General features: G+C 38.0%; 2 protein-coding genes across 2 annotated transcripts; one reads left to right on the top strand and one right to left on the bottom strand.

The window, feature by feature from the left end:
• Positions 1–138: 138 nt before the first annotated feature.
• Positions 139–7,029, top strand: LOC117992928 (AN1-type zinc finger protein 2A-like). The gene is made up of 6 exons (XM_034980655.2): positions 139–411; positions 1,615–1,657; positions 2,094–2,280; positions 2,988–3,142; positions 4,005–4,104; positions 5,116–7,029. The coding sequence occupies exons 1-6, from the start codon at positions 357–359 to the stop codon at positions 5,257–5,259; spliced, it is 684 nt and encodes a 227-aa protein (XP_034836546.1). The 5' UTR covers positions 139–356; the 3' UTR covers positions 5,260–7,029.
• Positions 7,030–11,204: 4,175 nt separating this feature from the next.
• Positions 11,205–22,361, bottom strand: LOC117992780 (uncharacterized). Its single transcript, XM_034980497.2, has 7 exons — positions 21,798–22,361; positions 20,555–20,813; positions 19,468–19,795; positions 18,744–18,918; positions 15,731–15,839; positions 13,286–13,540; positions 11,205–12,319 (listed from the first exon to the last, which is right to left on the bottom strand). Exons 1-7 carry the CDS (start codon positions 22,046–22,048, stop codon positions 12,068–12,070), a joined length of 1,629 nt encoding a protein of 542 aa, XP_034836388.1. The 5' UTR covers positions 22,049–22,361; the 3' UTR covers positions 11,205–12,067.
• Positions 22,362–22,836: the final 475 nt, after the last annotated feature.

Below are 22,836 nucleotides of genomic sequence, written 5' to 3'. Positions count from 1 at the left end.
AGCCAATGTCAGGTTCTTCTAAAGTTTGATGTACAATTATTTCCTGCCAGCTACCTGTACAGAAACTAGGGTAAAAACAAAATCGTTAGTGGAAACATTCTAATGTCAACTGTCAATTTATTGTCAAATGTTGAAAAATGAAAATGAAAACAATGATGACAAATCAAAATTACTATTATAATATAAAATTCGTGAATATACCATTAAACGTATGACGAATACCTACTCAAGTATAAAAGTTGTGCTCTAGAAGCTTATTTCGTCATAATTGTAGTAGACTTTGTTGCGTAAAAAGTACCTCATAACTTGCTTTACACTATATTTTAACTTTATAGTTTATACCTAATCTAAAAACAATGGAATTTCCGCACATTGGAAGGAACTGTTCTTACAAATCATGTAATAAACTAGGTAAGTAAAGGAAATTCAAGCTCGAGAATATCTAACTCTTAGTAGGAAAAGATTTTTTAAAATTTTAACAACTATAAAGATACAAAGTAAATGTGTTTTCTACAATAATAATCTTACCTTGCTCTTAGAGCTAAGAGCTCAGAGAGTTTATAGTCAAACACCTGTTTATCATCTCTACAAAATTACCAAGACAGATTATTTATAAGTATTATGTAAACTGTTTGGGCATAAATGAATAAAAATGAAAATAAATAAGTACAAATCCATACGATAATAACATAGACTAGACAAGGCCCATGTGAATAACTCTGTACCAAATTTAATCAAAATCTGCTGAACGGATGGCCCATGAACACGTAGCAGATAGACAGACACACTTGCATTTATATTATTAAGTATAGAAGTATAGATCTATATCAATGTACAACTGCTGGGGAAGGTTGAGTGAAAACCAGGTTGGGACAGTTAGTCAATTAATAAGGGCCCATGTCAAGAGGGACGGAAGGGAAGCAGTCCAACTTCTTTGATCTCTTGGTAAATAACTACTATGACAACTTAGGGCCCTAACTACATAGGCCAGTTTGGGACGCTCCTTCACCTCACATTTACCGCATAATTGGGGCTTGGACTGTAATAATAAAATGACGGGATTTTTTGTATAGTCGTAGTTTATGGGGCTAGAACTCATTATTAAAGAGAATAATCAAAAATAATTAATTATTAACGTTACGCTGTACGAAAAGCGATTTATGACGTCACATGGCGTAAACGACAAGTATTTTTAATAAAAAATATTTTCGCACTGAAATAACTATTCTAAAAAAATTAAAAAAAATGTCGTTTACGGATTGTGACGTCATTATTTGCCTTCCATACAGCGTGACGTTAATGTTAAAAATAGATAAAAATAAAGTTTTTTTTTCTTTAATATTTTATTATTCTCTTTAATAATGAATTCTAGCCCCATAAACTACCGCTATTCAAAAAATTACTTCATTTTATTACTACGGTCCAACACCCTATTGCTCTGTTTAAATGTAATATCATATCCTTACTCTGTGCCTATGCCCTGCTCCAGGTAAGTTCTTCTTCTTCTTCTTTAGATTTATGATAAATTTCATTGCAATCAGTTGAGGCATACAAAAGTAACAAACAAACACACTATTGAATATATAATAATAATGAATGGATTTACTTTTACAGATTTCCTGCCCATGAAATGTGATGCGTGCAGAGAAGTTTATTGGTAAGATTTAATAAGTATTGTACTATAATATTATGATGTACGCGATTTCGTCCATATGGATACTTTTTATCCCAGAAAATTAAAGAGTTCCCACGAGATTTTTAAAACCCCCAAATCTACGCGAACAAGATCGTTGGCACCATTATTAGTTAATAATCCATACTAATATTCTAAATGCGAAAGTATGTCTGTCTGTCTGTCTGCTAGCTTATAGTAATCTTACTTTGAAAGGTCAAAATAGCAATATTAGTTCATGAACACATTTTAATTTTTTCTTGTGATGTAACCACAAATTCATTTCTCCCCTCATGTCTGCGATAAGACCTAACTTTCTGCCAAGTTTCATGATTGGTCAATGGGAAGTACCCTATAGGTTTCCGTTTTTGCTCTTGAGGTACGGACCCCTAAAAATTTATATGTTAATCATTCTTTGCAGTTCAGACCATTTTTCCTACATCAAACATGAGTGTACGGCATCCAATGCAAGAGACGTACAAGTACCAGAGTGTCCCTTGTGTGGGTCCCCTGTGCCCGGGAAGAGAGACGAGCCCCCTGACGTGGCTGTGAGCGCTCATATAGACAACCAGTGCATGTCTGACCCAGCTAGGGAGAGGAGAAAAAAGGTTATTTATTTATTTCTACTACTTCTACATTTAAACATTGTGAGGAAACTTGGTCGATTGTGGAAAAACTACATCAATCATTATTATCTTAATTGTTGTGATTGGCTGAACTTGTGGTATTCTTGTTGCAACAATGCACTGTAGCCAATAGTGGGCGAGCGTCAATCAATCAGAGGTGATTGTAATTGTGACATTGTAGCTGGTAATTTTACCGTAACGGAGGTTCTGCATGCCTGAAAGTTCTCCATAATGTTCTCAAAGGTGTGTGAAGTCTGTCAATCTATACTTACTGAGAGGAGACCTGCCCCTTGATTGTGTAAGAGAAACGTATTCATCATTATCGTAATTGTGAAAAAATTCTGCCCTTTGATTGGTTGATTCGCTGTTTACATTTTTTCACAGCCAATCAAAGGGCATAATTTGTTGACGATTACGATAATGATGAATAAGTTTTTCTTACACAATTGAGTATTTGACTACATCTTCCAAAATACGTAAAATCCACGTCCTTTGTTGGTTTTAAGTGTAATAACCATTTTTAATTGTCGATTAAACTAAAAAAAGCACGTCAAATGATTGTGACGTCACACACCGGTATTCCATATAATATCGCATACTTAGTTTTGACGTTTGATAAAAAGTTACTGACTTGACTAGCTGTCAAAAACCATATTGGGGGTCAGATGATGATGTCATCGTTGTTACAGGTGTTTACAAATAAATGTTCGTACAAAGGCTGCAAGACTAAGGAGATGGTGCCGCTGGTGTGCGCGGAGTGCGCGCTCAACTACTGCCTGCGTCACAGACATGCAGTGGATCACACCTGTGACGGAAAACTGGGAGCCAAGAAGAGACAGCTCGCGTTTGTATACTTAAATAATAATCTAAATATATAAAAGGAAAAGGTGACTGACTGACTGATCTATCAACGCACAGCTCAAACTACTGGACAGATCGGGCTAAAATTTGGCATGCAGATAGCTATTATGACGTAGGCATCCGCTAAGAAAAGATTTTTGAAAATTCGACCTCTAAGGGGCGAAATAGGGGTTTGAAAATTGTGAAGTCCACTAAAATAATTTATTTATAAAAAATATTTACAGTTTACAACAAATTCAGGTGTACTCATAAACTCGAAACTTGAGTTTTCCGTACACCAATGCCGTGACATTAGTTACCTACACGTAACAAATTAATCTAGTGGTATAATACTTAAAAGTTAAATATATATATATATATTCTATGTGTGTGACGTCACAATCATTTGATGTGCTTTTTTTAGTTTAATCGATAATGCAAAATGGTTATTACACTTAAAACCAACAAAGGACGTGGATTTTACGTATTCTGGAAGACCCTCTATTTTATAATCACTGAGAAATAATTTATTTTTGACTAGCTGATGCCCGCGACTTCGTACGCGTGGAATTAGATTTTTTTTAAATCCCGTGGGAACTCTTTGATTTTCCGGGATAAAAAGTAGCATATGTCACTCTTCAGGTCTTTATCTATACCCATGCGAAAAATCACGTCAATCCGTTGCACCGTTGCGACGTGATTGAAGGACAAACCAACAAACCAACAAACAAACACACTTGCGCATTTATATAAGGGTACGGATGTAGTCAAATACCCTATTACTGAATCATCAGCACTTTCACCTGTCTTCGTTTTTGCCAGCGTTCATGTAACTCCCTATATAAGAACATTATTCTTGTTTGCAGTAACGCGGCGATGGCTCGTATACGACAGAACGAGAGGAACATGCCCGACAGAACGATGGTCGCTTCCATCGCTAGCTTCACTGCGGTGCAGGGGAATATGGTAAAGATAAATCTATACTCAATATTAAAAATGTGAAAGTGTGTCTATCTGTCTCTGCTATCTTTTCACGGCCCATCCGTTTCAACGATTTTGACAAGATTTGGTACAGAGACAGCTCTCATCCTGGGAATTTGTGTCCCGGAAAATCAAAAAAGTTCTCACAGGATGCTGTGTAGAAATCAAAGGGGTATGGATTTAATAAAAACCATACACCATAAAACCACCAGGTGCGATTGTAGTCAATGGCTAACTTGTCTTGTACCTAAATAAATAAAAAAATTCTGGCCTCATCTAGTAAAAGATAAATAAAAATAACATCTTCTGATTTAGACTGTTTTTTTTGCAGTATATTTAACTCATTACAACATGAATCACCTATGTAATTTAGCCCAACTCGCTATTGTAATATGTACGAATTGTCAGTTTAAACGTAGCATGTTCATATTAGCTGTAACATAAAAATGCAACTCCTCAATGTATCGAAGTAGGTTGCCTGCACATCGGATTGAAAGAGAGGTGATGCAAAATTATGTAGGTTAGGTAGTTAGTTAGTTAAGCAATAAGATTAAAACAATATTCTGTAAGATTTCTTTATTGGTATTGTTAGTCCATAAGGAGGAGTAGATCATAAGCCGGCTCTGAATAAACATCTTTCACCGTTGCCGCATTTAATTATTACCTACGGCCACAACATATCTCACTATCCTTCTCGTTGTGAGAAGAGACCCATACTCAGTTGTGAGCCGGCGAAGGGTTGGTCGTGATAATGATTGTTAAATGCCACCTATTCTCGAAGTTTTTGCATTTCCCTTACATCTATACTAATATTATAAAGAGGGGATAATCTCTAGAACTATCTAATGAACCGATTTTGAAAGCTCACCAGTAGAAAGCTACATTATTCCTGAGTAACATATCCTATATATTTTTTTAATGTAATAAGCTACTCGTGCGACGCTGGGGCGGATTGCTAGTATTGTATAGTATTATCATGGGTTAATTTTTTTTCAGACTGAAGACGAAGCCCTAGCGCACGCATTGGCGCTGTCTCTGCAGGAACAGAGCGGCACCCCCACTAGAGAAACTACGATCATCCGCGAGCTGGCGGGACAGAGAGTGGGCGGCGAACAGAGCTCGCGCTGCACCGTCTCTTAGCGCACTCGGCCCGCTAGCTCTCTGACTAAATGATTGAAGGAAAAAGACTGGTCGTTAAAAAGAACCACATTACCTATAAGTAATTAACTAATTATGTCATATGGCTTCAATTTCATAACACATTTTTATGCGCAAACTCCGTCCGTCCTTTTCCTTTAGTCTGTGTTTAATATTTGTCATATCGTCGATTCAGGACCAAACCGAGTGTTCCCTCACAAAAAAATTTTTCTGACTGAAGACGAAGCCCTAGCGCACGCATTGGCGCTGTCTCTGCAGGAACTAAGCTGCACCACCACTAGAGAAACTACGATCAGCCGCGAGCTGGCGCAACAGAGAGTGGGCGGCAAACAGAGCTCGCACTGCACCGTCTCTTAGCGCACTCGGCCCGCTAGCTCTTTGACTAAAAGACGACGACGTTTTTGACGAATGAAGCAAAAGGACTGGTGGTTAAACAGAACGACATCCAAACTAATATTATAAATGCGAAAATGTGTCTGTCTGTCTGTCAGTCAGGAATTAGCAGCAGTGATAATAGTAATTTATATTTTATACTAGCTGATGCCCGCGACTTCATCCGCGTGGAATTAGGTTTTTCAAAAATGGGAACTCTTTTATTTTCCGGGATAAAAAGTAGCCTGTCACCATACCCATGCAAAAAATCACGTCAAGCCGTTGCACCGTTGCGACGTGATTGAAGGACAAACCAACTAACAAACACACTTTCGCATTTATAACAAGGGTAGGTAGGTACTGATGTATGTTTCAAAGTTTGTCACCCCACTTTGAATTTTTCATGATATACTTACATAGATGAATAGTTCGAAATAATTATATCATGATCATAGAATGTAAAAGACCAATTATTTTAGATTAATACTAGATATATCTATAGATATATATGATATAGATATTGAGATAGATTATCTGATTATTAATATTTTAAATAAATGCTAAATTCATAAATGTCCAAAAAATCCAGCATGAATTAAAATAATTTTTGGTTAATTAAGTAGGTATGGCTATATTTTTTTTTACGAATTTGAGCTTCTTTTTCGTTGTTATATTCATTTAAATACTATAAAATGTTTAATCAATTAAGTAAGTATATCAATTAATTATTCAATTTTCATGATCGAAATTGTTTCTTTTATGTGTAAAATATGAATAAAAATGTAAATATCTTAATGAAATGTATGATTGTATACTTAGATAGGTTCAAATGTAGTTATAGTTCAAATGTCATCTTTATACGCACACACTTCTTTATAATAATTGTATGTTTCAAACATTCGGATCATTCTAAGGCGCAAGGCACACCGCCAGAGCCGAGGCACGGCGTCCTTTTTGATAACATAATTATACAGGGTGTTACCAGAACGCTAGCAAAAACGATGACAGGTGATAGTACTGATGATTACTGATATTATGATACCACAAAAATCCTATATTTTGTAAAAGTTCACGATATATTGCAAATAAAACATCTGACTGACTCTAGAGGTCAACGAACGTTGCATGAGTAGGCCACTCGTAGTCAATGCCGCGTCGCAGGCGGGGCATTGACCCGAGTTTTGCACGCTATACATTGCGGGTTTGAAAAATACTAAATCACTAACAGCCGTACTCAGAGTCGCTAATCGTTACTTAAGATTGAGTTAAAACGAGACAGATTTATGTGATAGATAATAGCTGTCTCGTTTTAACTAAACTTAAGGAACGATTAAGCGGCTCTGAGTACGGCAGTAAAACTACAAAATGAGGCAAATGTATGTATTGGATTGTGTTTAGGTAGTATAACAATAATGCTAAGTTTTTGCTAGCGTTCGGGTTACATCCTGTATTTTACTTTGGCATACGAATGTATAAAAAGATAGATTGAGCGCTCCTAATACCTACTTGAAGCAAATACCTACTTATTGCTATCCTACTTCAACTGCCTAGCGAGAGCGAGAGGTCGGATACTATTGGGATCCGATATCAGTATGTCCACTACCATTTTTATAAGTCACATCGGAGAAAACGCCGCCTAAAACCGAATGTACACCAAAAAATACCTTCATCATCATGATCAACCCATCGCCGGCTCACTACAGAGTACGGGTCTCCTCTCAGAGAGAAGGGTTTTGGCCATAGTCTACCACGCTGGCCATGTGCGGATGGTTCACACACCTTTGAGAACATTATGGAGAATTCTCAGGCCTGCAGGTTTCCTCACGATGTTTTCCTTCACCGTTAAAGCAAGTGATATTTAATTACATAAAACGCACATAACTTCGAAAAGTTAGAGGTGCGTGCCCGCGATCGAACCCCCGACCTCCGATAGGAAGGCGGACGTCCAAACCATTAGGCTATCACAGCTTGCAAAAATACCTTATTGCTTGAATTTTAAACATAAGAACAACAGGGACTCGTGCTATCTCGCTCCTAATTCGCGCGTTCATAACTTGGCGAGTAGGCAACAACCAAAAGCAGACGGACGCGCGCCGCGCTTTCTAAGATAATATTTCTGCGCAGGTACATCGGCGTAGGTTACTTACAAGTTGTAGTAGGTACTGTAGTCTGTACGTATTGCTTTAATGTGGCCACTCTAAGAACGATCACGCACTTATCCGATCCGAATCGATATAAAAGGGTGACATTTCGGCTTCGTAGAGCGTTGTCTCTGTCGCTCATACCTACTATATGACGTTTTGTCGGTCTCACCGACAGAGACAATGCTCTACAGTCTACAAAATCTGCTATCTAAAGGTCGATGTACATTACTTTCTGCCGCGTACTGTACAAATTTGAGCTTCAATAGCTCAACCGGTAAAGGAGGGGACTGAAAACCGAAAGGTCGACGGTTCAAACCCCGCCCATTGCACTATTGTCGTACCTACTCCTAGCACAAGCCTGACGATGAGTTGGAGAGGGAAGGAGAATACTTAGATGAATGAGAGAATATTATTAGTCATTTAACATGGCTAATATTCTTTTAAAAAGTAAAAAATGGTTCTATGACAACTTCGGAACTTTCACGGACTCGGATCGGATGAGTGCGTGACCGCCGTAAGCAATGCCATCGATTCATAATCTATTTCATTATCATATGTACTTACAACTTATATTTCAGTAAAAATAAAACGTCAATGATAAAGAATAATGGTTTTATTTAACGTTCCATATACAATCCTATAACTACTTTAATTCGTATATTTTTAAAATAAATACTTATGTTATTTTTTTAAGTATTTAATAATAATTTGGTAAAACATTTAAAGCTTATAATTAGTCACAAGGAGTCAGCTATCTAATTATGTATTAGCAGTTTTATACCTAGCCCTATAATAAACAACGCAACGTAAACTTAATAAATTATTTTAACTATGTAATAATTCACTGGATAAAATATAAACAAATTATAATAACTAGAATTTGGTGTCATTCATTGGTCGATAAAAATATACAATTTTGTTTTCGATAAGTAGAATATTAGTTTTATCACATTTAAAGATTTATAATCTCAAATTTTCAAAAACGAAACTCGAATTCGCAATTAGCCCCGTCAGTCTACAAAAGTTAAAGTGATATAGTCCATACAAAATGACTTCCTTGTGGTAGGTGTAGGTCTTATAGCACAATTAAAGGAAAAAATCCGAAAACCGTGAATTTGTGGTTACATCACCAACAAAAAATTAAAATGTATTTTCAATTTTCAAAGTGAGATAACTATACCAAGTGGGGTATCATATGAAAGGGCTGTACCAGCTAGGTGATTCTCTAACTCAGTGTCTGACACTAAATCATAGCCACCAAGGTTGGTTAGTTCTACATTGCTGCTTCACTGGGTGATATTAAAATATTTTTTCGTAGAAAACCTTCAACGGATTAAAAAATGAGCTCCGTGCCTTCAGTGTTAGAAACTGAGTTAGCGAATCACCCTGTTGTACAGTCTAAAACAGATTTTTATTTATTTTTATGCATGGTAAATAGTGTTTGATTTATCGTGCAAAATGTCGAAAAAATACCCGAGTACGGAACCCTCGGTGCGCGAGTCAGACTAGCCCCTCGGCCAGTTTTTTTAAATTGATAAACACTTACCAGTGGGGTGATTTTCTAACTAAGTGTCTAACACTGAACGATAGCCACAGCAGTGGCGTGCACAGGCCCGGAGCCCCGGGCATGCATGGGGAATAAATACATCGCAAAAAAATAAAATTAATTTTTTTTTTTTTTTTTTTAATTAAAAAATTAAAAATTTTTAAAAAAAAAAAAATGATTGATGATACATACTACTATAAGCTGTGATAGCCTAGTTGTTAGGACGTCCGCCTTTTAATCGGAGGTCGGGGGTTCGATCCCGGGCACGCACCTCTTACTTTTCGGAGTTATGTGCGTTTTAAGTAGGTAATTAAATATCACTCGCTTTAACGGTGAAGGAAAACATCGTGAGGAAACCTGCATGCCTGAGAGTTCTCTATAATGTTCTTAAAGGTGTGTGAAGTCTACCAATCCGCACTTGGCCAGCGTGGTAGACTATGGCCAAACCCTTCTCACTCTGAGAGGAGACCCGTGCTCTGTAGTGAGCCGGCGATGGGTTGATCATGATCATGATGATGACTACTATAAAAAATAAATAACATAAAAGCACATACCTACTTGCTACTCGCCAAAATCAGCTGATGTTAGGTACAATACAATTTACAAGGAAGCGCTCGCCGCGCCGCATGCCTAAAGAACCACCTCAAACATCGAAATAAGTGACTTTATCACTTTTTTTGTGATAATTGTAACAGTGGTACACATATTCCTTTGCGAATAATATCTAATATTTTTACGTTAAAGGGAAGAGAAACAAAGTTTTGTCTAAGTACCTTTTGTAAACACACAGCGCCATCACAAACTTCACATGAATAAACTTCCATTTTCCAAATAAGTAATAAGTATTCTATAAATAAACCTTTATACAAACTTTTAAAATCACAAAACGAACTGGATTTCATTTACTTCACGTAGTTATATCCACAAAAACTCTATTTTTCACCAAAATAAAACAAAACACTGCACATTGAACGATTGGAAACAAAACAAGATGGAGTAGGTAATTAAAGTTTGAGATTTTTATGCCAAAATATACCAAAAATCTCCTTAAAAATTGAATTATTCATAAAAGCTATTATTTATTTTGCAAGAAATAGTATTTAATTATTAAAGAACTATTGCAATTATCAATAAAAGGGCATAATGCTTTTAAATCTTTTATTCTTTTAAATAGGACGAGTTTTGGTTTACGTTCGATACATAAACTGGCAAGCTTTATCTTAGAATCTAAACCGTACTCAAATTTATGGAAAACAATATCAATAAATTAATTAAATTGAAAAAGTATAGAATTATAATAAATATAGCTACTTATTTTGATTGTAATAGATTAAAAACTCAAATGCTTACATGTACTTACGAATTTAAACTCCGCGCGGTATTGAACTCTCTTGTGATTGGACAGAAGTCGTGCTTATTTCGCCCATCAAAAAGGGGTCATTTAGGGTCATTTGACGCACACATTAACAAGTTCTAGGAGAAATGTCTCACACATCTAGACCTTAGAGTTGCGTAATATTACTATACGTGTAAGCGTGGATGTGTGAGTAAAAGCACAACTGGATTTTGCCTCTGATGCGTCTCGTCGTCCGCGTCATGGGAGAGGACTGATAGTAGTACCGAATACCGATAGATGGCGTTCACTCAAGGTTCATCGGCTAAGCTTACACCGACCGCGGCCGTGGTTCGTGACTGTGATAGTGCTATGATTTTATTGCAAGGCGCGGCGAGCTATTTGACGAATTTTCAATTATTTAAAAAAAAGATTCCAATCATTTGTAGATTCAAAATGCCAGAGCTTTACCAGAGTAAGCCAGGGTATGCTGAGCTTTTAAGCTTATATACTTTGCACGCCACTGAGCCACAGAGCTCATTTTTTAATCCGTTGAAGGTTTTCTACGAAAAAATATTTTACTACCACCCAGTGAAGCAGCAATGTAGAACCAACCAAAAAAATAACAAATTAAATTAACAACACAGCTAGAACTGTGTACATTGCAATTTAAAATTGCACTTTCAGGCACCGTCTTAAAGCCTACATTTGAATGGCGTTAAAGATTGCTCAGCAGCGCTTTATTATGCAAAGTTCTGAACTTATGATTGTCGTTTAGATAACTAGTGATGAATTCGGGCGGGTTTCTAGCTAGAAACAGTTCTAGACACATGTATTTAGCGGCCGTCAGGCGCTTTCTTTCAACGATAGAGCTGAAAAATGCACTTTCAAACCCTGACTTTCAAAGTCTACATTTGAATTACGTTGGTTAAATAGTCATGACGGTTAAAGATTGCCAAGTAGCGCTTTATTATGCAAAGTTCTGAACTTGTGATTGTCGTTTAGATAACTAGTGATGAATTCGGGCGGGTTTCTAGCTAGAAACAGTTCTAGACACATGTATTTAGCGGCTTTAAGGCGCTTTGTTTCAACGCTAGAGCTGAAAAATGCACTTTCAAACCCTGGCTTAAAGTCAACATTTGAATTACGTTGGTTAAATAGTCATGACGGTTAAAGATTGCCAAGTAGCGCTTTATTATGCAAAGTTCTGAACTTGTGATTGTCGTTTAGATAACTAGTGATGAATTCGGGCGGGTTTCTAGCTAGAAACAGTTCTAGACACATGTATTTAGCGGCTTTAAGGCGCTTTCTTTCAACGCTAGAGCTGAAAAATGCACTTTCAAACCCTGGCTTAAAGTCAACATTTGAATTACGTTGGTTAAATAGTCATGACGGTTAAAGATTGCTTATTAGCGCTTTATTATGCAAAGTTCTGAACTTGTGATTGTCGTTTAGATAACTAGTGATGAATTCGGGCGGGTTTCTAGCTAGGAACAGTTCTAGACACATGTATTTAGCGGCCGTAAGGCGCTTTCTTTCAGCGTTTGAGCGACAGAGGTTTTTATGGGCGTGCGAAGCGAAGTTGGTGGCTACTTTGTCTACCAGTTGTGCTGTTACTTGTTGGTTTTGACCCTCTTCTAGTATTGGCTGGAAATAAAAATAAAAAATATGAGTCTTATAGTATCAGGGACCAATCAAAATTGAGCTATGCTGCGATGTGCTGTAATCAGCTACAGTGGGACAAGGCTCTTTTTGGCGCGTGGCCAAAATCGGAACTAATATGCAGTGTTGCTAAGTAAAACATCTGAAATTCACTGTTTTTTAGGGTTCCGTAGTAAACAAGGAACCCTTATAGTTTCGCCATGTCCGTCCGTCTGTCTCTCTGTCCGTCCGTCCGTCTGTCTCTCTGTCCGTCCGTCCGTCCTCGGTTAATCTCAGAGACTATTAGTGCTAGAAATCTGTAATTTGGCATGGGTATAAATATTAATCACGCCGACAAAGTGGTGAAATAAAATTTTGATAAATATTTTTTTTAGGGTATCCCTACATGTAAAGTGGGGATGATTTTTTTTCTCTCGTCTATCCCTTATTGTGGGGTATCGTTGAAGAGGTCTTTTAAAAATACTGTGAGTGTGGGAACATCATTTTTCGATTTCTAGATCCGTTTGTAAAATATGATGTTTTAAAGTGCTAATTTTTATTAGAGTCAAGTGAAAATTTTCATAGATGGCGCTGAAAACTATCACCACTAAAGATGAAAAATAATACCTGTATATTATTATCTATGCTTTAATTTTTTAAATTTAAATCCGATGCGAAATTAATTAATGACTTCTATTATTCTTCTATCATAGCTTACAGATTTTGTGGGGAAGAAACGTAAGGAAAATTGCAGTGCACGCTAGCTCTTACTCTTCATCTAAGTCATTGATTGACACGACCTAAACATTAAAGCATAGATCATATAGATATAGGTATTGTTTTTTATCTTTAGTGGTTGTAGTATACAGCGCCATCTATGAAATTTTTCTCGAACGTTGCCTGGAAACCTCCTCAGTAAGCCCTCCTGTCAATGTCACGCAAGTGCCAAAAGAAATTAAAAATTTTACTCACCGAGAAACGAATCCACTGCCAGATCTGAGCTCTCGATATCTCAGCGGTGGCCGAATCTTCAATGTTTCCGTTGTAAAAGAAATGTCCGATCCCCGCCAACCAGTGATACACAAACAGTATGGAAACCGCCACATTGTGTTTCAACCCTTGCATGGTCACACCGCCGCTCGGAAGCGATAATAGCTCTTTTGGCGTTATGTTAAGGTCGAATTTACGGTGAATTTGGTTTGGCGTTCCACTGGTTTTCTTCCATAGCTGCAATTGTAAAAACATCTCTTTAATACGGTATTTGACAACTATAGTCGACGCATTTTAAACTGAGTCGTCGAGTTACTTGTCTGTTTCGCTCGCACTTACCTACGAGCTGTAAGTGCGAGTGGAACAGACAGATAACTCGACGACTCAGTTTAAAATGCGTCGACTATAGTCAAATCAGTAACTTTTTATCAATCATCAAAACGCGCGCTTAGTTATTAGTATGCAATATTCTATGAAATACCTACTGGAATGTGACGTCACATCATAATGCCGTACTTTTTTAGTTTAATCGATAATTCAAAATGGCTACTACACTTAAAACTAACAAAGGACGTGGAGTTTACATATTTTGGAATACCCTCTATTTAATATTCACTGAGAAATAATTTATTTTTTATGTAGTCAAATATCCAATTATGCGCATAACTCATCGCCGGCTCACTACAGAGCAAGGGTCTCCACTCAGAGTGAGAAAGGGTTTGGCCATAGTATACCACGCTGGCCAAGTGCGGATTGGCAGACTTCACACACCTTGGAGAACTCTCAGGCATGCAAATTTCTTCACGATGTGTTCCTTCACCGTTAATGATGATACCTACTAACATGGACCCCACTCTTGCACGGCCACCCATCGCTGGGAAGCGATAATAGTTCTTATCGTGTTACGTTAAGGCTGAAATTGGGATGAATTTTGAATGGTGTTCAATAAAATTGTCAAGATATTTGAAGGATCAAAACATACATTTCTTTAGAGGTACTACTTAAATTACTTATATCAGACTAGATGATATGCCCGCGACTTCATCCGCGTGGATTTAGGTTTTTGAAAATCCCGTAGGCACCCTTTGAATTTCCGGGATAAAAAGTAGCCTATGTCACTCCCCAGGTCTTTATCTATACCCATGCAAAAAATAACGTCAATCCCGTCACCGTTGCGACGTGATTGAAAGACAAACCAACACACTTTCGCATTAATTATAACAAGGGTACCTAATAAAAAAAACCGGCCAAGTGCGAGTCAGGCTCGCGCAATGAGGGTTCCGTACTGCAGTCTTATTTTTTCGACATTTTGCACAATAATTCAAAAACTATGATGCATAAAAATAAATAAAAATCTGTTTCAGAATGCACAGGTGAAGACCTTTTATATGATACCCCACTTGATATAGTTATCTTACTACGAAAATTGAAAATACTAATTATTAGTTTATGACCACAATTTAATTTTTTTTGTGTTATGTAACCACAAATTCACGGTTTTCAGATTTTTCCCCTAATACCAGCTATAAGACCCACCTACCTGCCAAATTTCATGATTCTAGGTCAACGGGAAGTACCCTGACGGTTTCTTGACGGACAGACAGACAACAAAGTGATCCTATAAGGGTTCCGTTTTTCCTTTTGAGGTACAGAACCCTAAAAACGACCTTAAGAAGGTAGCGGGAAGTGGGTGGATGAGGATGGCGGAGGACCATGTGTGGCGGCGCACTCTTGGGAAGGCCTACGTCCAGCAGTGGACACAAACAGGCGTGATTGATTGATTGATAAAAAATTCGAAGGCAACAGAAAATTACTTAATTATTAAAATTAGATTCACGGTTCACACTGCATTTCCTGTTTGAAAAAAAAGTAATTTTCACTCAAACAAAAAGTGACCTTTCGACGGACGACCTTCGTTTTTGTTTTCGTGCGTAAGTGCTTTTAGGGTTCCGTACCTCAAATGGAAAAATGAAACCCTTAGGGCGCCTACAAATTTGCCAGTTCATCAGTCGAAATTATATGGATTTACAAAGCAGCGCAGCGCGACTGCAGCGCTGGAGCCGCGCGGCCCCTTTGCGGCAAAGAAAGTGCCTTTATAGGATCAATTCGTTGACTATGAAGAAATCTATAGGGTACTTCTCGTTGACCTAGAATCATGAAATTTGGCAGGAAGGTAGGTCTTATAGCAGACATGAGGGGGAAAATCTGATAACTGTGAATTTGTGGTTACGTCACAAGAAAAAAATTAAAATGTGTTCATGAACATATGTTGCTATTTTCAACTTTTAAGACAGACAGACAACAAAGTGATCCTATAAGGGTTCCGTGTTTCCTTTTGAGGTAGGTACGGAACTCTAAAAAAAACGAATAGGGCAACGAGGGAGCGACGCAGATAGAAAAATCTTTCTTGCCGGGTAGATACTGTACCTCGTTTATATGGGGCACTATACGGGAGTCGTACACCATGAACCCATCGACTCCTGCGTTGATTTCCTTAGACTTCGCCTCCAGGACCTTGCCGATTATTGCCTTTGACCTGTAAAAACAAATCTAAATCTATGTAACATATAAAACTGTACTGATATTGGCACCGATTCCGTTGTCTTTCTCTAAACTAAATTTAGAGTATCTGCATCCTTTTCTTTTTAACAATGCTAAAAAGGGACAGAACATGAAATTTACATTTAAAGACTCCAAATTTTAGTGCACGCTACTAATTTAAACAGTAGGCTCGCGACTGTGCGCTAAAATCACGGGTTTTACCATCTAAAAATCAAATTTAAAACTGTCAAACTGCGTCTGTCCTTTTCATATCACATTAGTAAGAAGATGATGCGAATACTCTAAAATTAGGTTGTGCTCAGAATCAGTACCACTGTGGCTAATTCCTTTGTACACAATCTCTAAACTAAACTAAAATATCACGTCTAAATCTATTGCTATCCCTTTCATAATGTTGCTTGCGGAAAAGGAAAGCACTAGATTTAGACCTGTTAATTTAATTTAGTTTAGAGATTGTGTAGAGAATCGGCCCCATTGTCTGACTAAATGGTCCTTGAGGAGGTATACGAGGTAAAGATGGGCGTTATTGGCTATTTCTGACAACGGTTATCCAACAGTTATTTAGTTTCAATACCGATATTGATAACAGTTGCCGAATATCGATATCAGAGTTCACGCGCAACAGTTTCCGTTGTAGTAACTAAGCTAGCTGCCGTATCAATACCGTCTGTATAGCTAGCGCGCGCATATTTCACTAAAATAAAACCAATTTTACTTTCATGAATATCGTGAAGTAATCACAACCTTAAGTTCATAGCAGCAAAGTTTAATTATAATGATCATTGACATAGGTCAAACTATAGTGGACGCCTGCACAGTCCACGGATAGTTTGCCACAGTCCAGTTAACCAAAAACATTTCACGACGATTGAAGAACCAAAGAGGACCTTATCTCTATTACTCTAAGGCTAACTGTAATAAAATTGATAGATCAAAGTGTAATGGACAAGTACTTGTACAGTTAAGCCTTAGCGTAATAGAGATAAGGTCGGCTTTGGTTTATCAAGTTCTTAGTTACTAAGCCGGTAGCCAATAACCGCTCCTTCTCAGCTTTCAGTGAAAGAAAGAAAGAAGAGGCATAATTATTGCGTTTTTAGTTACCAAAAAACCAAACAATGCATTGTCAGTTGCCAGTTGGCAGCGTTGCGTTGTCAGGTGATTCGTCATAGTGATAACCGTCGTCGGTACGCTACGGTACGCTAAAGGCACGGCAGCGGTTTTCAGTTAAGTTAAGCTATAGCGGACACATGTCTAATACGAGGTGTGCACCGTGTGTTCATGAGAGATATCTAAGCTTCCTAATAAGCGTGGGGGTAAAGAGTAAGCCTGAGGGTGGCCACCGAGGGGGTTTTAGTGGGTAGGAAGCCCACATAAGCCAATGTCTTTCCCAGGACATAGGGTTGTTGTAGTTTTGAAGCCTCCGAAAATTATAAAATTATAGAAAGAACAAATTATAAAATTCCAAACCCCTGCCGGGAATAGAACCCCGGACCTAATAAGACAATTACCACTGTGTCAGAGAGGTTGTCAAACGCATCCTTAGTAATTATAGCACGCAAGACTGAACTGGTACTAGGTCTTAGTCTTTCAATTATTTTGATGGATACTTTTTGCCATAAAATTAATTAGAAACCATTTACTGGGTAAGTAATTAAAAATAAAAACCATTTGTAATTATGTACTAGAAAAAACGTGAATTAAAACTAAGTAGTTACTGAGCGATGGAGAGAGCTATGCTTGGAGTTTCTCTACGTGATCAAATAAACAAATAAATAATCTTTTATTTGGGACCATAGCGCACAGTTTACAGTTAGTTATACAAAACACAACAACACCAAACAAACGTACAGAAAAAAAAGAAACATGAAGACAAAAGATCACAAATTTAATACTAACTAATACATACGGCTTTTCACGCATTTTAACCGAGAAGAAAACCACCGCCATTACGTAGCTCTGATAGATGGTGTACGACTGTTCGTGTATAGAGTGAGGTGCCAGCCAGATAACCTCCCAGTGCGCCTGGGTGCTGCTAGTCCCTTTTGGATGCATCGGGCATCCGAGGGGAAGAGCAGTATTCGGGCCGGTGCACCCCGGTAACATGGCTAATAATTTCTCTTCGGGGATATTGTTGGCCATGGCTAATGACCTGGCAGGGGGGAGATTTCTCCGCGTGTCCCTCTGACTAGCAGAGGTGCGGTGTGGGGACCTCGTGACCCCATCCCCGGAAGAAGGTCCGCCTCGGCGGATGTCGCTGGCTGGGTCGCGGTGGTTTGCTTCGGCGTTCCCGTGACTCAGTCGCCAGGCGACGTGCAGGAGCACCGCTGGGTTTTAGTGGGTATTCCGGTCGCCTCTCGGCCGGCGAGTCCCACATATCTTCCCTCCAGTTGGTTGGCTGGCTGGCTTCCAGGGGGGGGGGGGATGCGTATGCGCATTTCCCAGCGTTTATAGAGTGCGTGTAAATCAGAAATGAGGAGATCCGTAGGAGAACTAGAGCAACCGACATAGCTCAACGGGTTGCTAAACTAACTAAAAAAATCGCAAAATCAAAATTACAAATTAATCGTGTTATCTACCTGTTATCTACATTATAACAATCGAACAATTGAGCAATCGAATAATTCCATTGTTTATCGAATGAATCGCCCATCGCTTATTCCAAGTCCGTGTATGGAACCGTAAATAGGTACTTGCACTCCCCGACCTCACTCCATGAAGCCCTCGGCAACCTGGGCGGTCTATTTGGCTTCTGGAGCGAGCTTGGATGGCTGGAGTGAAGACTTCGGCGGGGAGGGGCAATGCACGCACAACAGACGGAAACGTTTACGTGCGGAAACCAGCCCAGAGCGAAGAAAGAAAGAAAGGTACTTGCACTCACTTGGCATCAGCACCATCGCTGCCTGCCTTCAGCATTGACGCCGCCATACCTCCCGTGGCCAGCGCGCCTCTCTCGTGGCAAGTGGTCACCACTAGCTTCATATAACTGTTCAGGAATTTCTTGTCCATATTCACGTATTTGTTCCTATCGGGTAGTAGGAACTCTTTGCGGTCACCTAAAACCAAAAACCACTTTGCTTAGACACTTTACGTAGAGATAGTTTAACGGGTTGCGACGCTGAAGAGGCAATGAAGACACTTTACGTAGAGATAGCTTAACGGGTTGCGACGCCGAAGAGGCAATGAAGACACTTTACGTAGAGATAGCTTAACGGGTTGCGACGCCGAAGAGGCAATGAAGACACTTTACGTAGAGATAGCTTAACGGGTTGCGACGCCGAAGAGGCAATGAAGACACTTTACGTAGAGATAGCTTAACGGGTTGCGACGCTGAAGAGGCAATGAAGACACTTTACGTAGAGATAGCTTAACGGGTTGCGACGCTGAAGAGGCAATGAAGACACTTTACGTAGAGATAGCTTAACGTGATTTTTTGCATAGGTAATATCTTTATTACCTTAATCTTTATGCCTGGAGACGGAGAGTGACATAGGCTACTTTTTATCCCGGAAAATCAAAGAGTTCCCACGGTATTTTTAAAAACCTAATTCCACGCGGACGATGTCGCGGGCATCAGCTAGTAACCCTATAAATTAAATACATACCAAACTTCGCAATAATCGACGCACAATAATCCCATATCCCACAATTCAACCCCATACAATGATCCCTTAGTGCATACAGAATCTCATCCAATTCAAAGGTCGATAAAATATTCTCTATCAACACACAAGCTTTTATAGTGCCTTGGGGTAAGCCGAGTTGATCCTGGCTCCATACAAAAATATCATTCCAAAGTTGAGCTTCCATGGCCCCTTCTAACTTGGACAGATAAAAGTATGGTCCACTGTTTGCTTCGTATAACTTTTTTCCAATATGGTTCATGAGTATGCCAAAATCAACTAATGGGCCTATTGCTTCTTTCCCATCAATCTGAAATATATAATTTTATATTTATATATTAATATTACTATTATAATACTCCTATTATAATACAACCAACACAAAAAATCTGTCAAGTGCGAAGGAAGGAAAAAAGGAACTTATAGGATCACTTAGTTGTCTGTCAAGAAACCTCTAGGGTACTTCTCGTTGACCTAGATTCTAGAATCATGAAATTTGGCAGGTAGGTAGCTCTTACAGCACATGTAAGGGGAAAAATGCGATAACCGTGAAATTGTGGTTAAATCATTAAAAAGTTCAGAGATCTTCTAGATCCACCAGTTGCTCGATTGCGGTAGAATCATAGCTACAATGTCACGATCGCAATCACCTCTGATTGGTTGATGCTAGCTCACTATTGACTATTGCACTGTATTGTAACAAGAATACCACAAATTCAGCCAATTGCCACAATTACGATTGTAATAATGATTAATGCGATTTTCCCACAATTGAGCAGCAGTTGCACAGTCTATCAGTCACATCTTAGAATTTTATTAAGTAGACTAGCTTATGCTCGCGACTTCGTCCGCGTGGACTACACAAATTTCAAACCTCTATTTCACCCCCTTAGGGGTTGAATTTTCCAAAATCCTTTCTTAGCGGACGCCTACGTCATAATAGCTATCTGCATGCCAAATTTCAGCCTGATCCGTCTAGAAGTTTGAGCTGTGCGTTGATAGATCAGTCAGTCAGTCACTCAGTCAGTCAGTCAGTCACCTTTTCCTTTTATATATTTAGATTACATACCAAAATATCATGGTCAACCATATTCCATGCTCTAGGCCTGAGCATCAGCACTGGGCAAGTTGTGATACTGATCGGAGCCCCTGGAAGTTTTCCATTTACCACCAGATTGATGTTATTGAAGGCGACCAGCTGGTTCCGCCAAGTTGGACAATGGCCATCATCAAAGTCTACCTGGACACCTTGGACGTCTGCGTTTAATGCAGCCACAAAATGTGCCGTATTTGATGCTGATACATCTCCTAAATCTAAATGACGATTCCTAAAATGTTTAATTAGTAAGTTAATCTGTCAAACAGGTGTGCATACTTCATATCTTTTATATATCTTTGAAAAGAGCAACCGCCGAGTTTTTTGCTGGTTCTTCACGGAAGGAAAGGCATTTTGAACCAGTGGTAGATGCTGTTGACGATTCAAAAATACTTGTAAACGTTTAATTGAATAAAAACTATTTTTATTTATTTATATAGAGTGGGTATAAGTCCCGCAAATTGCTAATGCGCGTGGCTACCATTTTGTGTGACGACAGCACTAGACTGAAGTTTCGAGCTGTTGGTATATTTTTATTTCAGCTGACGCCAAAATGACGTCACTTCAATGCTAATGAGATATGGTTCCAGGGCAATAGCAATTTGCGGGACTTATACCACCAGACAATGTTAAAATTGACAAAACTGTTTTGTTAAATAAATATTTTTCATTTTTTTTTCATATAAATGAATCCCTATTTCAATTGGTCATGTCATAACTTGACAATGACCAAATTGGATTTTTTTTTGTATTTGTGATTGTTAGAATGAGGTTAATGAGGTTAAGAATTTTTCTGGAAAATCCACAGGAAAAGACAGTTCCCGCGGGACACAGACAAAATCGCAGGCAACAGCTAATAATGTAATATTATTATATTCCTAAATACTTTTTATCCTGGAAAATCAAAGTATTCCCACAGGATTCTTAAAACTCTAAATCCATGCAGTTGTATGATGCGCAGCTAGTAAACAATAAACAAGCACATGCAATATTTTTATGGTGAATGATTTTCGTGATTGATAGTGAGACCATAAAAATATTATCTATTTAGGTAAGTAATTTTAAACAGGATAAAAAGACAAACTGTGATAATTTGAAGAAAAGAATTAAAGATGTACTTACAAAAATGATTCAATGATTCAAGATTATGATAGAATATTATATAAGTAGAATGTTTAGCAAAGCCACCAGCATACGTGATCATTAAAATACATACTGAAGCCTAGTAGGCAATGGTGCTACTTTCCAAGACTTATCCAATCTTTCTGAAGATAATTTAAAATCTAGAGTTAATGTTGTATTTATATCAACCGCCCTTTGAACTCGCTTCTTGTAAAGTTGTTCTACTTTTAAATCAAATTCTCTATGCAATTTCGCTACAAATTCAAGTGCACCCTTATTGAATATTTTCTTTTGCACATCTTCAAATTTTGGCGGTGAAGATTGTAAAAGCAAAATGCCAGACATTTTAAATTAAACCTCTAGCTTCGGGCTTGGTAATTGGTTGGAGAATATTTGTTACACGACTGCCTACTTCACTAAATAGCATAAAACTGATTATTGAATAGATAAGAGTAGGACTATAAACCAGTGCTCAACTTCCAAGTTTTTGTTATCACTCCACTTATATTTATCGGTCACAGCGCAAGACGAAGTCATTGTTATCAAGTAATGCTTTGATTAATTTTATCAATGATTTTAAATAATTATTGCTTTGTATTTTGCATTCTAAATAAAACAGGTTGTTTGTTTGTAAACAAAATTCCAATCTTGTCAGTGCCAAAGAGTATATAATCACTACGTTATAGTCAGTGTCAAACTGAATGAAATCGCTGCACGTTGTATAAAAAAGTAAGGACCTCATAGGGATCGATATAGAAAGTAATAATTTATAATTATTATAAGAATTAGTGTGGAATTAGTACCTACTTATTTGGTGCTATTCGATGACTTTCTTTCTTTGTGGTACTTTGTGGCGACAGGCAAAGATTACTTGTGGCATTCAAACATTTTACTTTGGCGCAAAAAGGCTAGAACCTAGAGCCGTAAAACCAGTTAAAAAACATTTTACATTATCCCCTGCCAAAACAAAAGTTAAAAAATCTGTCGTGTCAAACGTGTCAAACCGTAGAAAGAGTAATAAAGGTAGATGCAGGATCGTTTGCTTTCTCATTCGCACTAAAAAGAGAACACAGATAAAGTTACTAATGTGATAAACAGAGACTGGTTTTTTTCAAGAATACATACAAGTTGCA

This window comes from Maniola hyperantus, chromosome 22 (assembly GCF_902806685.2).
Source record: "Maniola hyperantus chromosome 22, iAphHyp1.2, whole genome shotgun sequence".
NCBI classification, from domain to species: Eukaryota; Metazoa; Arthropoda; class Insecta; order Lepidoptera; family Nymphalidae; genus Maniola; species Maniola hyperantus.
Note: the sequence above shows the minus strand (reverse complement) of the source record. Positions and strands in the feature narration are given on the sequence as shown.